This window comes from Dendrobium catenatum, unplaced genomic scaffold, assembly GCF_001605985.2.
Source record: "Dendrobium catenatum unplaced genomic scaffold, ASM160598v2 fragScaff_scaffold_898, whole genome shotgun sequence".
In the NCBI taxonomy this organism is placed as follows: domain Eukaryota; kingdom Viridiplantae; phylum Streptophyta; class Magnoliopsida; order Asparagales; family Orchidaceae; genus Dendrobium; species Dendrobium catenatum.
This window is the reverse complement of record NW_021319360.1, coordinates 1,546,048-1,561,388: the sequence shown is the minus strand read 5'-3', so window position 1 is coordinate 1,561,388 and position 15,341 is coordinate 1,546,048. Positions and strand designations below refer to the sequence as shown.

The window sequence follows — 15,341 nt, the reverse complement described above, 5'->3', positions numbered from 1 at the left end:
CTAATACATACCAAATATTGCTCATATATTCCCAACCGCCAATTTGAATAAACAAAAACTCCCTTTCCCTTTGTCAAGGTCACCCAACCAGTCTATTTCTCTACTCTCACTCGCTCCCCCTACTCTACCCGAGTCCTCCTTTCCATTGTCGCAACCTCAAAGCCATTGTCAACTCTCAACCTCCCAACCCCTTCACTCGGTTGAAACCCCCAGCAGCTCTACACTCCCCATCCACAATAACTCTATACTCCCCATCTAGCACGCTCCCCATATACCTCCTCCACCTAACAATCACTACAAACTACCAATCCATCCCACCAAACTCCTTCTCCCTTCCTTTTGAACCTCTCAAACTCGTCTCTACAACAACTTCCTCAAAGCTCATCACAAAACAACCGCCTATTGTATCGATAAGATCTAACATCAATGACTCAACGTACTACTCAATTCTCTAAAATTGATACCAATTTCTCGGTTGAAATGGTTCAATCCTGATTTTTTGCAAAACCAATAATTAAATAAACCGAAATCGGCAGGACGATTGATTTGCTGTTGAACTGGTTGGTCGGCCGACCTAGTCCGATTTACAAAATCTTGCATTACATTCGCAGTTTCGAACTCAAAACCGTTTGGTTGGTATAACCAAAGCTCCCAACAAACATATCAAGATGAGCTGCACATTCAAAATCAAAGTAGCTTTATGATGTTGTAAGACTGTACATGGCATGTTTTTGGATAGATCTATAATTTGTACAATTACCCATAAATAAATTTTCTAATACTTCTCTATTGACAGGATGTTTAAATTTTGTTATATGTTTTTTTTCTTTTTAATTGTACAACGCGTTTTTTGCATAATATTTTCAGAAGAAATATCCCGAAAGATAACTTTTTTTTCCAAGCATAAAATGTTTAATTGAAATTATTTATCCCATAATTGCATAAATTTATTCAATGAAATTATTAGTTTCCCATGAAAATTACATAATACAAGTTTTTCTTAATATAAACTAATACCATTAAATACAAAAGCACTTTTAGAAAATTGATTTAATAATCTATATATTTATATTAAGATCCTTTTAGGACAGCGACAGTTTTTTAATAAAAATGATTATAAAATTAATTTGTAGAAAGCAACTTTTCTTTGAAAATTATTGTAGAAAACTACTTCCTATCATAATTTTTTTAAAAGCAATAATGAGTTAAATAAAAATTGTGAATGCAATTTGAAAGCAAAAATAATAAGAAAACTTTCCGAAACGAAGCTTAAGTTTTCTCTTTGATTTCTTAAATGGATTTAAACATGAGAAGTTGCTCACGAAATAACTGTAAAACCCCATTTATACTTTAGCAAGTCATTTAGCTAAAACTACAAGCTTTTCATGGTCTGAGCCTGAGCCTGACTAGGATTCAGCCTCCCAAAACACAGCACCAGAAACAAAGACTGGAAACCAGGATACAAATCGAATCATCAAAACGGTAAAAAAGGATTTCATTTGACCCTCAGAATTTCATAGTATTTACAAGCCAACTACCACCCTAATTTTACATATGTGAAATGCTTCAACTTAAAATGAATATATTTGTAGAAATGAAACCAAAAAAGCTTCAATAGCCCTTAAAACGACAATAATATGCTGAGCTTATCGATTCAAAGAAACACAACTGCACGGGTGCTCATCAATGAACTCTATTGGTGTGAACCTTGCTGAGGAGTAGCAGGTGAGTCAGGTGCAATGGCGAACTGCAAGTTACTGCCTTGTCCAGATCTTAGAATAAATGCGACTTCAGTGGCCGCGAGAGCTGCTGCTTCCTGCTGAAAGTTTTGGTTCAAAGTTATAATATATTTCTACTGTTATCTAAAATTACAACAATGCAACTCTCATTCAGATTTGGACTCGAATCATAACTATGGCTTTGTTTGGGACGGTTTTCTTTCTGCTTCTTAAAGCATCTTTCTAATACAGAAATTTAAATTTTGTACAAAATGCTACTTTAAGAAGTAGAAAGAAAGGCATCTCAAACGAAACCTAAAAGAAGACCAGCAAATTCCTCAGATCAAATACAATTGGGTCGCATTACACAGGAGAATGCTTAGAAGCAAATAAAAGCTACAAAAACTTCACTATTTCAATAGCAATGAACATGGATAGAATTTGAAAAGGTAATATGGCAGGAAATAAAGCAATAAAACGTCTAATGCATGTTTCACATTGTTGGGGCTGAAGGGATTGTAAATGTAATGCTAACCTGCCTTCGTCTTCTCTGCTGCAAGATGCTCATAGCCCAGGCCATGATGTAACATGGCAAAAGAAAGCCCGCAGCCCTCAGCAAAAGGAGCTGTCAACCATTGCATAAAATTAGAATGAAGCGCAACGGAAAGAATAATAATGAAAACGGACAGCCTATAAAACAATATTCAATTACCGAAAAGAAGGCGGAAGCATCATCATCTCCCTCACCACTGACACTCAATGCATGTCTCAGCAGCAGAAGTGCCATCAGCTGCAATTGGTTAAAAACACACGATGAAAAACTACCAGAGAATATGATAGGAAGTACTTGAGTTCGCAAGTAACCCTAAGGGTAATACTTGAGTTCGCAAGCAAACCTAGCAAGGATTGACAAAAACAGCGAGAAAAATGGCAGATTTCAGAGAGAAATCAGCAAAAATCATGCACGAATTTTAAATAGATTGGAGAAGAAACACGAGAAATACTTTAATTCAACCCACGAACAAGAAAAACAAACCAAGATACAAATTTCTTCAATTTGAGAGGAAGAAGTACTCTCCAAATCTCTAGCAAAGCCTAGAGCCCACACAAAACAAATCCTAGATATCAAAATTCAGCAAATCTCAAAACGGCTATGGCAATGAACCGGTCCCTGTTGGACCGGTTCAGCCAGCCCCTCCTGGGCCGGCAGTGTAACTGAATATTGTTCCAAATCATCAATACTAAGACACTGGAAAAACATTATAAAATATTTATGAAGAGACATCAAAGAATAAAGACATCAAACTACATAGTTAAATAAAGACATCAAAGAATGGCTTAGTACTCAATGTCTAATCATTCAAGAAGAGACATTTCATTTATAGTCACAAAATGATCTTTCATTTGTAAAGAGAAAAAATACCAACTATATGAAGGACATACAATTAGTGCGGCAGAGCGGCAGAAAGTTGCACCACTAGCATTAGTAGTTGCATAATCATCATACTCAGCTTCAAGAAAGTGGCGCTGAGCTGCTGCCATTGCAAGAAAACTGGGGTCACGCAAGTCCAGATGAGCACCAGTGATGGTCCAGTCCTCACTGCAATCCAGAATGACAGTGAATCAATCATAGAGACAGGCCCATCCTGATTGATAGTATACACCATTAAATAAAGCGGTATCATGTTCCACAAGTGAACAGTACTCACTTTAACAGTTAATGACTGATACAGAAAATACATGTCAAACAAGATGACTTGCCTTATATCAATGGTGGTCTCATCAGACGAGCGAGGAGGTGCGTTGTAACCAGGCTTGTAATTCTTAAGAAAAAAATAATAATCAATCAAATGGAACAATGCAAACTAATTTCCACTACTTAAGATGTACTATTATCAGTATAATATCATATGTTCTGTAAGAATTTTTTTTGTCATGAGCACTAGAGTTAAATATTTAAAGGAGGGGTCATATAGAAATAGTTTTATCCCTAAAAAGACCAAAATCTGTCATAAGAATTGTAATTTGTAATCAAAACAAAATCTATGAATACAAATTTTAGCAAGAACTGTCGTTATGTTCTCTAATGAAAGAAAAAAAATAAGGGGAATTTACATACATACCACTTTATTTCATGCTATTTACATATCTAACACCTAAAACTTTAATATTATATTCCTATCACTCATATAAAATTTTAATATCAAATATATCACTCATATATTTCATTATTATCACCTATACACCCTATAAATTTTAATATTTCATTCCATGCACCCATTTTTGTTCTATGGGTGATAGGCATGTAATATTAAAATTTTAAATGTTAGATATGTAAATAAAATGAAATAAAGTGGTATGTATGTAAATCCCCAAAAAAATAAAAGATAAAGCAACTACAAATGAATATTTGGAGAATTGTGATATTCTATATTGATGATGATAATGATGACATCCCGATGTAGGCTACTTAAATTCATCAAAATGTTCCAAATTCTGTTATTGCGATGCACTAAGGATCATTATATGCTTCCAAAGTTATAACGTTAATCATAAAAGATTATTGAAACATGATGAGGGCAATGAACAGGTTGACAGGTAAGAAAAAAGGCATCCACTGAGTGACCTTAAAGAAGATGTTGGCAATTGGAATCACAATTGCTATGAAAGTAAAGACATGATACCTCATGACATATCTCACACGTTATATCCCCCTTCTCATTACACCATCGCTGCACGCAATTCCTATGAGCATACTGTAGACACAGGCAAAAAACAAAGTGACCAAATTGTAATAAGACGAATAATACTAAAATAAAAAAATTAATGCATTCATTTACAGGGGAAAAAAAACATAGCATGCTGTACTGTGTGATGAAAAAAATTAAAATGCAACATTTCGAAAGACATTTGAGCTCACAACAACGAAGCAAGAACTTGCAGAAGTAACAAAACAGGTAAATCGTATGAAATACATAAACTATAACAGGATTCAATAATCCAATACTATTTAATATGACAGAAAGAAAACATAATTGCAGTTAACTAGACAAATCGAAGAAAATAAAAAAGAAAATATTTTATTCTCCTACACTTATAAAAATCAGATCAAGGTAAGGCCTATTCGCCTCTTTATTTTCAGAGTGTATTAATAATATTATTGGACTTGATGATTTTAAATATAGACAAAGAGTCAGTCAAAAACATTTTAAAATGTTACAAGTTTATCTTTTTACACTTTACAATGAACAAAAAAATCTCTTCCAGGCAGTTAACACTTCAAAGAAAAAAAAAGCTACGATCTCTATTGTTCTACCTAGAAAAAATGATTAGCCCCGGATGATGGCAACCAATTATGCAAGCCACACATGATATTTCCTTCCTATTTTATAACCTATCAGCATAATTAGAGGATATTCCATAATTCATAGTAGCATTCCACATGATATTCACATGTAAAACATTAAAATAACACTTTATCTTCGAATTTGAAATCTTTCCACTTATCCAGCTAATCAGTAAGAAATTATTATTGTCAGCGAAGTTAACATTCGAGGGGTGTAAACAAGTTGAGTTGAATTCGAGTCATAGAAAACTCAAGCTCGGCCTATCGCTTAGAAAACAGCCTCGAACTCAAGCTTGAGTCAAGCCCTATAAATGAACTCAAGCTCGGTTCGCCCATTAACTCCTAGCTCAAGAGCTGACTTGAACTCGGTGGAGCTCTTTGACGATGAAGCAACAATAGTCACTGCAGGAGCCTGGGAGAAGTCACAACAGTCGGTAGGAGCTCTTCGAGAAGCACAACGGGCGAACTAGCAAAGTTACTGCATAAGCCTAGGCAAAATCACAACGGTTGATGGGAGCTCTTCGAGAAGCATGATGGGCGAGCTGGTGAATTCATTACAAGAACTCAAGCGAAGTCACAATGGTACGTAGGAGAAGAAGCTTCATCAAGAAGAAACTTCTTTTTTTAGGAGAAACAATAGGCTATAGGCTACATTAATTGAGACCCAACATATGAACTTGTTATTTGCAACTTTTTAGCTCAACAACAACTACAGCTGCATTAAATGTAATTAAATATTTGCAATTAGCAGCTGCATTCAGAAGAACAAGAAGTTTTTTTATAGACTGGTTTTTTTTTTTTAAAAGCATATAATTTACTAAAAGAAGTTGAGTTTATTTTTAAATGTTACAAATTAATAAATAGCATACATTTCCTATTGATAAATATTTATCTAATTAAGCAAGCTCGCGAGGCCACGAATCAAGTACCATCAAACTCAAATTCCAGCTCATTTAATATAAGAGCTTGAGCTCAAGGCTAGATAAACTCGACTCGTGAGCTCGTCAGCGAGTCAAGTTTGAGAAGTTCGAGCCGACTCACAAGTTTGCTCCACTTACACCCCGATTGTCTTCTCTATGTTTAGCATAGAAAGACGACCAGACTTGCAAGAATTGTTAGATATGGAGATTATTTTCTCCAACTTTTTTCTGCAAATCCCACGAAATTAGGATACAAGGATTTGATCATGAAATCAGGATAACGATTTATTGGTTAAATCATGCTATCAAAATCTCTACAATTTTTAAAAATGAAATCCACATTAAATCTATGTAGATTATTCAAGTGATTTATCATTAGATATTTAGTCCTCAAAATCTCAGCCATAATATTTTATCACAAATATTCACCACCTCGTGCCCTCTTATTTTTAGTGTTTATTTTGCAACTATTATTTCTAGTTCTTGTTGATAGCGCCACTCTAATGTGTGCGCTTTTCGTAGGAACTGGTATTATAAGCAAACTTTAAAATTATATAACAAAAGTGGGACCAACGGCATTCAAGAATGAGAAAATGGAGATCGACAAGTTTGATGATAGATATTTTAGGTACCAGAAAACAAAAATCGATGAATACTTGTACCAAAAATAAACTAGAAATAAGGCTCATAACAAAACATATAGACGACTAGGATCTCCTGGATTGACACTTGCTTGGAGTTGTACATTTGGCAATCACAAAGCACAATTCATTCAACATATAGCATGAGGCATGATTAAAGCTCTCTCAAACATGTAAAATAAGCCTTCAATGACAAATAAGGCTATATATAATGAGAAGTTTTCAATATCAAGATAGTTGAAGGCATTAAGCAGCAAAGCACATCAACGATTTCAGTCTGGTTACAAGATAATTGGGGTCAATTGACATTAACCTCAACAACAAAGTGCCCTAAAGCTTGTTATCATTGTCAGAGAGCCGGTGTGGAATTGTGGTCAAAGTTCATGTTAGTCTACAAAACTAAACCTCAAAGATGTATGCTAGAAACCTGAACTTAAGTGAACACATCAAAAGATAAGAACGCGAGGAGGAGCTTCTTCTATGGCTTTGAATCTTAAAAAAATGGTAGAATTATGAGAAAATTCAATAATAGAGGTCAATCTAAATCACAATAGAGTAGTCAATTTAAAGCACATAATAAGGAGTGTTGTCAATATGACAAATCTGGCCAAATTAAATGAGGTTAAACATATAGGAAAGGTGGACAAAGCTCGCATCATATGAATGAATTTATGAATGCAATGAGTGAAAAGATCTACGATGCACTGATATTAGTGCAGATAGTCCTATGGTAATGGATGTTGGACTTAAATTTGTCTTTTCACTCGACTCTACATAAATGATTTATTTACAGAAATTGCAAGAAACTTCATCTAATTAATGATGCGCCTTTGAATATTATGGGAGTCGGTGATGTGCAAAAAAGTGTATATAAAAAGCACTGTGGAAGCAACTTAATATGTGGCACATTCCAGAGTTAAAATAGGACTCAATCTTGATTAGGAAGCTGGGTGAAAAAGGTTTCATCTCAATCTTATGTACTAATACATGGAAGGTGATCAATGGGGTTATGTTAATAACAAAGAAAAGAAGGCATTTTCTACATGAAAACAAGCACCATAATTGAGGGAGTTTGTGAAAGCAAATGCTGGGGATTTTGAAAGAGATGTGAGATAATTGCATCAGGGGTGATACGATAAGCTTTCAATGATAAACAAGGTATATTTAATGAAAAGTTCTTCAATCTCAAGATGGTTGAATGCACCATAGCAGTAGCAGCAAAGCCTATCAATGAGTTCAATCGGATCACAATTCAGCTGAGGCAATTGATAGTAATTTCGATGAAGAAGTCTGTGCACTGAGCGTGTTATTATCACTTCGACGAGAGTTCATGTGGAACTATGATGATGATCAATGTTCCTATGGGTGCACAAAGCTAAAGTACAATGATAAATTTTAGTGAGTTGAACTTGAGTGAAGACATTAAAAAACAAGAATTAGATGGAGAAATTTCTTCTACTGCTCCAAATCTTAAAAGCAGATGGTGAAATAAGAGGGGAGACTATAAATGAACCAAATCTAAATCTCAAACAAGAAATAAATTTAAAGGTAGCAATACTATTGCAGTCGAAGTGGAAAAACTGGTCACATCAAAAAGATTCTCCATATAAAAAATGCAAACAAAGTCAAGTCAAATAGACCAATTATAAATGCTGCAAATGAAGAGATCTATGATGCATTGATCTTTAGTGCAGACAATAGTAAGATCTTAGATCATAAACTCAGCTACATCTTTACATTCTATTATACATAAAAATTTACGGATAATTTTTTTTCAGAACTGTTAGAACGTTTATCTAGTTGACGATGGACCTTCAAATATTATGTGAGTTGGTGATGCACTAATTAAGATTGTTAATAGGGCAATGTGGAAGCTTCATAAAATGAGGAAAATTCTTACTTTGAAAAGAAACTTGATCAAGATTAATTAGCTGAGTGAAGAAGGTTACATCTCAACCTTATAGATTGTACATGAAAGGTGATCAAGGGGGTTATGGTCATAAAACATGGAAGCAAAGATGAAACATTATACATGAAATCGAACACCATAACAGACTAACAGTGGGAGCAAACGTGATCTTAAATGTTGGGGATTTTGAATGAGATGTGAGATATTGCATGAGGCATGACACGAGAAGTCTTTGTGGCAAACAAGGTAGATATAATGCAGAAGTTTTTCAATCTTAAAATGATTGCATGTGCTTTAGTAGAAGAGAGTATCAATGAGCTAAATCAGATTACAAGTTGAAGTTAACTAATATTAACTTTGAAGACAAAGTTCGAGCACTAAGCTTTTTATCATCACTACTGGAGAGAAGGTGTGAAACTATGACAACGGTAAAACTCATGAGAGTCTTCAAACCTAAATCTTAATGATGTATGTCAACAATTTGATTGGGAGTTGAGATATCAAAAAGACTAAAATAAGGTGGAGGAACTTCTTTCTACAAATCTAAATCTTAGAAGTAGAGGGAGAAATAGAAGAGAGATAATAATAGAGGCAAATCTTAATCTCAAAATGAAAGTCAATTTAAAGGCCATAATAGTTTGTATTCTCAATGTGTCAAAACTGGCTACATTAAATGAGACTACCCATATAGGAAACGAGAATATGATACAAATTCAATAAATGAATTTATAAATGTTACGAGTGGAGAGATCTATGATGCACTAATCTTTAGTGCAAATAGTCTTATAATCTCAAATCCTAGACTCAAGAGCATTTTTTCATTATATTCTACATGAATATTATAACTAATTCTTCCACAAAAGATTAAAGGAAAGTTTGTCGAATTGATGATAAGCCTTTGAATATTATTGGAGTTGGTGATGCACAAATTAAGATTGCTAATATGTCAATGTGGAAGCTTCATTACATGAGGCACATTCTTGGCTTAGAGAAGAATGTGAGCTGGATTAGTTAGTTTGGTCTAGAAGGTTATATCTTGAAATTATGTATTGATAAATGGAGAGTGATTAAAGGGAGATTATGATAACAGCAAAGATGGCACATTGTACTTGACTTCAAACACCATAACAATAGGAGCAATCGTGAACTCAAATGTTGGGGATTCTAAATAAAACGTGCCATAAAATTTCTGTCAAGTGAGATCTGGTGTTGCAAGACAAATGACATTTCAAAATCAAGGAGCATTGTAGCAAGGCATAAATTGTTGTAGTAAATGCTAATTGGTTTGCCACTAATGTATTGAGGTAATGCAAAGCCTTAATCAACTTCATGAATGCTTTGGAAGAGGTGTCAAGACTATACATCAAAATTTAAACTAAAGTGAGAAACTGCTAGATGTGGAGATAATTTCCTATAATTTCTCATGAAATCAAGATTTAGTATTTGCTCAAAATTTATTGCTTAAATCATGCCATCAAGATCTCTATAGATTATGAAGATGAAATATGGGTAAAATTTGTATTTAAATTTAACCCTCCATATCTTAGCCGTAATATTTGTTGCAACACTCCACTACCTCGTTATTATTATAAAAAGGGATGGGAGACAAAGGTTTCAATGGAAGCTAATACAACACTTGCTAGAAGATTCCTCATGGTTCCTCGAAGTAGATGCCAGGCATGAGCTATTGGCAGCCATGGTTGCTTTGAAAGACTGATATTAAAGAGAAGATGATAAAAATCAAAGGTTGGAAGAGTGCATGTCCTATGAGTATCAAAGCCAATCAAGGTTTCTCAAGTGGATTTTTGAGCTTGGTAACAACAAGTTGAAGTTGTGGTTGCATTTTCCAAGGTTTGATGATAGTTTTGAGAATTGCCTTGTGTTGTTACATAGGTGTTCAAAAATGAGGCCATAGTAAGTGTTGCAGAGTGTAGATGACAAATACCGGGAAGCAGAAGCAGGAACACGATCATCAGAGGGTCGCATCATCTAAAAAACTGAAAGTTATTAGGCTTTAGGTTATATTTTATTTGCAGACTCCAACATATGATTAGATATATGTTGATCACGTGGTTAAGTGAGGTCAAGGGAGAAACTAGGCCCAAATTAGTAAGTGGCAATGGTGTTGTGGATGATGAGTTATAAAGAAAAGAAAGTAGTATAATGTATATGCATATATTTTATATTATTAGCTTATACCTTAATCTTTATTGATGTGAATAAGGCATGGGGCACCTTGATATATTTTGACTACATTTGGGTAAAAATTCAAACAAAGGAAGAGAGAAGAAATTCAAAACTTAGAGAGACAAAGGAAAAACTAGAAAGAGAAAAAATATTTTGTATCCTATATTTATCTTTGATATAGTGGAATGGACTTCTCTTTGTGTGGTTGTGGACCTATGCAACTATTATCAAACCATGTAAATCTCTTGTATCCTCTTTTTAACAAGTGTTTTCTTTGAGATTATTATTTCACATTCTTTTTTATACTATTGCTCAAACAAGTGCTTTTCTACAATAGGAATATACACAATGCTAACTATTAATGTAGTCCATAGTCATTGATGGACAACAAAAGAATTGAGGAAATCTAAAGTTACCACTCTACATCCAAATATCCAAAAAACCCGATTCAAGCTATGTTGACCTGATTCAAGCCAGGTTAACTCAATCTATTCGGTCACATACTTGTCGATTTATAAGAGAACTTGCATCAAGAAAGTGACCATGATCCAAGAACTTGTCCTAGTCAATGATTATGACTTATCAATCGGCTCTAACGACTACTATCTATGAACTCAGCTATGGCAACTACTCAATGAGAGATGACTTCTCAAGATAAATTATTAATTGACTACTCGACTATCCCACTTACTCGAGTCGACAATTTCTTTAAATCTCTGCAGATGAATTCATCTAGCCAGACATTTCAATCAGACTACACAATCAATATTATTATTTTTCTTAGTTTCTATATAGCTACGCATATAGTCAATTATGTAATGCTCAAGTCTCAACCCAAATCTATAAATAGGGGGTTGAGAGGTAAGCACAGTTTACACAATTTTATAAGATTGAGTGTTGAGCCTATTTTACTAAAATCTCATATTTTCTAACTCAAGAAGTCTTCTTTATCTCTCTACTTTCTTGTTCTCTTTTAACTCAATATTCTTAATATGGTTGGGTGTGATTTCTACCACTAAATAGTAATCACTCATCACTTGATAGAAATCAATTAAGATCCTTAGTCCAAAAGACTCGACTAGGCCGATAAATGGCTGATGAAAATGTCAAATCTTCCAAAAACCAAAAAACAATAATAACACAACAGCGCCACAGTCTGAAACTTCACAAATTAAGAAAAATAAAAATTGAAAAAAAAAAAAAGAGTTCACTGGGTTTGGGAGGCAAACCTTTAGACTACCACTACAAGCACAGGGATTCTCAAGATTCTTGATATGATCCTCCTCTTGGCAAATACGGCACTCGACCAACTGAAGCAACGGCTCCTCTTCCTCATCAACGACCTTTTCCACCTTCCCCTTACCATGTGTGGTCATGGAGGTAGGAGACACCAACTGCTCGCCCACCGGCTTTACCCCCACGGTCTGAGTAGTCATAAGGCGATCCATACAAAGCACCAGATGATCCCCCATTTTTCAAAAGCCCTGAACTGGAAATATTTCTAGTACAGTCAAAAGTAGACAGGTTCACCCTCGGAAGACGACAAAAAGCCTGGATATTGTAACGGAATCAATTTTCAGGATTAAAAACAGATTTCAAAAGGAGAACAACCAAATCTGCCATCAAAACTCAAACCCCTTAAAAGATACGCTCATGATCCAGAACGTAACCGAAAAAAAATCGTAAGGTCTATCAAACCATGCATGAAAATCCTTGTAAGCGGCGATTCCGGCAAAATCCATATAAAAAAGAAAGATCATTTACGGAATTACAGGGTGCCATGAGCAGTGTTTTAAAAATAAAGCAATCAATTTAAAACCGGAAATTTTAGCTAAATACCAAAGTTCCCTGCGCGATAACCGAAAAAAAATTATTGAGTCGGTCACCTGACCCAATAATTTGCCCTGCTCTGGAGGATAAAGCACCGGATGTGATGAGCTCGCAATGTTATACTGTACGGACAAACCCTAGCCTATGTTCGGCGAAATACGAGCCTAAGAACGTAACGTTTGGTTAACGATCGCCGGCCCGATTGCCTCTTCCGCGGCGGAAAACAAACAGACGTTAGGCCAATTCATGGCACCGGTGTCCGCCCGGTGATCTCTTCGATCCATTAAATAATATTAAAACCATGGCAACGTTGGAGCACTCACTGCTTAAAAAAAAAAAAATCCCATGGCAACTGACCAACGGTCAGGCATGCGGTGGTATTAAAATACATTTTAAATTTCTTAAATGATGGGAATAGGGGTGCAAATAAATCTGGGATAGAGTCGAATTCGAGCTGGAGGATATCTATCAAATATTGAGCTCTAGTTCAAACTCAAACTTAGTCAAGCTCGACTCAACAGACGAAAAAAGAGCTTGTTGAGCTGCTGGAGCATCAATTCGAGCTTAGTACGTCCGTCGTGCCAATGTCCGTCACCAGCTTTAGTCGTCATCGTTGCCAGGGCCGGTACGTCGTCACAAGCTTCCGTCTGTCGCCAGCGGTAGTTCGTCCCCAATGTCCATCATTTTCCCACGCGTGATTTCATTCTCCTGCCTGCAACGGGTTCCGCAAGCTTCTCAACAAGCTCGCGAGCCGAGCGGAGGGTTGTTTGAGCTCAAGCTTGTTTGATACGTCATCACGAAATTATCTTGATCGGGCACGAATCTCGGCGCAAAAATCAAGTTGGAAACTTCAAAAATTAAATTTGGAAGCACCTGAACTCCGATTTCTGCAAACACAGTCAAACTGAGCGTCTCGGAAATACAAACCCAACAACCCCAAATTTGACTCAATCCGAGTCCAAATGAGTCCAAATCAAGGACCCGAAGAGTTGTTGGAAGCTTCATAACACTGTTTGAGTTACCAAACGGTCTCTGATTTTTACGAGCTTATACTCGAATCGAACGACTCGACGAGACGAATCCAACGAGCCCAAGATCGCTTAATTCTGACATCTCTAAGACCTTCAAATGTCCAACGAATGATGCACGATCGTAGGATTCGATATCGGCCGTCCATTCGACCACTCCCTATTCGCCCCTGATCTCACGCCTATTTACGAGCTATGCCACTCCATAAAATCTATAAATAGAGCCCTCATTCTTCATAAAGGGGGATCCAAGCAAGAAGCAAGAAGAGAAGACGAAGGAAGAAGCTCCTCTTAACCACCAAACGGAACCTCGCCGGAAACCACAACCACAGGAAGCTCGCGCGGACCACTGCCTGGAACCATCGCCGAACCACACCCGGAGCTCGCACGACACCTGCGAAAACCCTCGCCGGACCATCATCGGAGCTTCGTTACACACCACACTCAAGGCCCGACGTTCACGCGTCTCGTTTACGCCACGTTCTCAGACCCGACGTTCTGCTGAAGGACCCCGACATTCAGGCTCCATACGACATTCTGTGCTTAAGGCCACGTCGTACTATAGTGTCAGCTTGACGAAGCCGACGCTCTCTCTACACCGATGCTTAGCTGCTGCATGGCTCCGACGTTCTAGTCACGAAGGCCCAACGTGTTCTTGGGTCCGAATTCTGGCCCGACGTTTTGCGCTGAAGGGCTCCGAACGGCTGTCTGTCAAGGCCTGACATTTCTGCTGCAATAGGCCTCGACATTTTGCTGAAAGGCCCGACGTTCTGCTGAAGGCCGGACGCTCTGCTCAAGGCCCGACATTCTGCTCAAGGCCCGACGCTCTGCTCAAGGCCCGACGTTCTGCCGAAGGCCCAATGTTCTGCTCAAGGCCCGAAGTTCTGTTCAAGGCCAGACTACCAACTAACACTCGAACTTCCAGGTGACGCCGGGTCTAACTCCAGACTCCTATCGAACAGTTACTAGTTGTAATCTGATCTCCCTTAGAGCCGATTCAGCCCTTTGTAACCGACTCAAATTCTAGTGGAATCATTTTCAACTGGGCTATGCCCCGTGATTTTCCCCGTTTTTAGAGGTTTTCCACGTAATAACTCTGGTGTCTCTTATGAATGTTACACCCTCTCACTTATCTGATTGTGTGCTGGATCTTCGTACAATGCTAAGACATTAAACTATATATTTCTCTACCGCCGCGAATATTCCAGGACGCAACAAAGCTGTCGAGCTCAAAATCGTGTTCGAGCTTGACTTGTCGAGCCTGTTACCAAGTCCAGCTCGAGCCAACTCACGAGCTAGCTTGACTCGGTTGCACCCTTAGGAGGAAATAATCCTAAGAGGACTATTAACTCATATGTAAAATTTTAGAATGCTAAATATTTTATGTGTATTTATTGAAAATTTTATTTGAGTTATGTGCATAATAAATAAAATAATTATGTATGAACGAATTTCTAATATTTTTAAGTGGGTCATTTTAAAATAATACCTTTATTAAAAATTATTGCATCATTTTAATTCAAATTAAAAAAATTTAATTGTTAAGAAAAGAATGAAAATAAACTCATAGAGCTCTTAGACTTTAACAGACCATTAAAAGATCATCCTCAGACCTATGAGCCCTTGCCATAGCAGAATAATCCCCTATCTGTCGAATTATATTCCGCTCATCTGATGTTCTATATTACTATTCACTAAATATCAATATTGTGAAGATTAGCCCAGATAATGAATCAGGAGGAATGAGAGATTCAGAATTTGA

At 36.5% G+C, this 15,341-nt stretch overlaps 1 protein-coding gene across 2 annotated transcripts; it reads right to left on the bottom strand.

The window, feature by feature from the left end:
- Nucleotides 1-1,462: 1,462 nt before the first annotated feature.
- LOC110110543 lies at nucleotides 1,463-12,582 on the bottom strand. 2 transcript variants are annotated; one of them, XM_020842069.2, is made up of 8 exons: nucleotides 12,561-12,582; nucleotides 11,951-12,272; nucleotides 4,403-4,474; nucleotides 3,480-3,541; nucleotides 3,162-3,318; nucleotides 2,431-2,508; nucleotides 2,254-2,343; nucleotides 1,463-1,819 (listed from the first exon to the last, which is right to left on the bottom strand). In XM_020842069.2, exons 2-8 carry the CDS (start codon nucleotides 12,191-12,193, stop codon nucleotides 1,694-1,696), a joined length of 828 nt encoding a protein of 275 aa, XP_020697728.1. In that variant the 5' UTR covers nucleotides 12,194-12,272; nucleotides 12,561-12,582; the 3' UTR covers nucleotides 1,463-1,693. The 2 variants fall into 2 exon arrangements, with proteins under 2 accessions (XP_020697728.1, XP_020697730.1); XM_020842071.2 differs by having other exon boundaries at nucleotides 1,463-1,816.
- Between the last annotated feature and the right edge of the window lie 2,759 nt (nucleotides 12,583-15,341).

Excerpts from the sequence above, each read along its gene's own strand:
- LOC110110543 (XM_020842069.2), bottom strand. The coding sequence starts at position 12,193 with ATGGGGGATCATCTGGTGCTTTGTATGGATCGCCTTATGACTACTCAG. Across the intron at positions 3,542-4,402 it reads CGTGTGAGATATGTCATGAG|AATTACAAGCCTGGTTACAA; the intron begins GTATCATGTCTT and ends TTTTTTCTTAAG. Across the intron at positions 2,509-3,161 it reads GCCGCTCTGCCGCACTAATT|CTGATGGCACTTCTGCTGCT; the intron begins GTATGTCCTTCA and ends AACCAATTGCAG.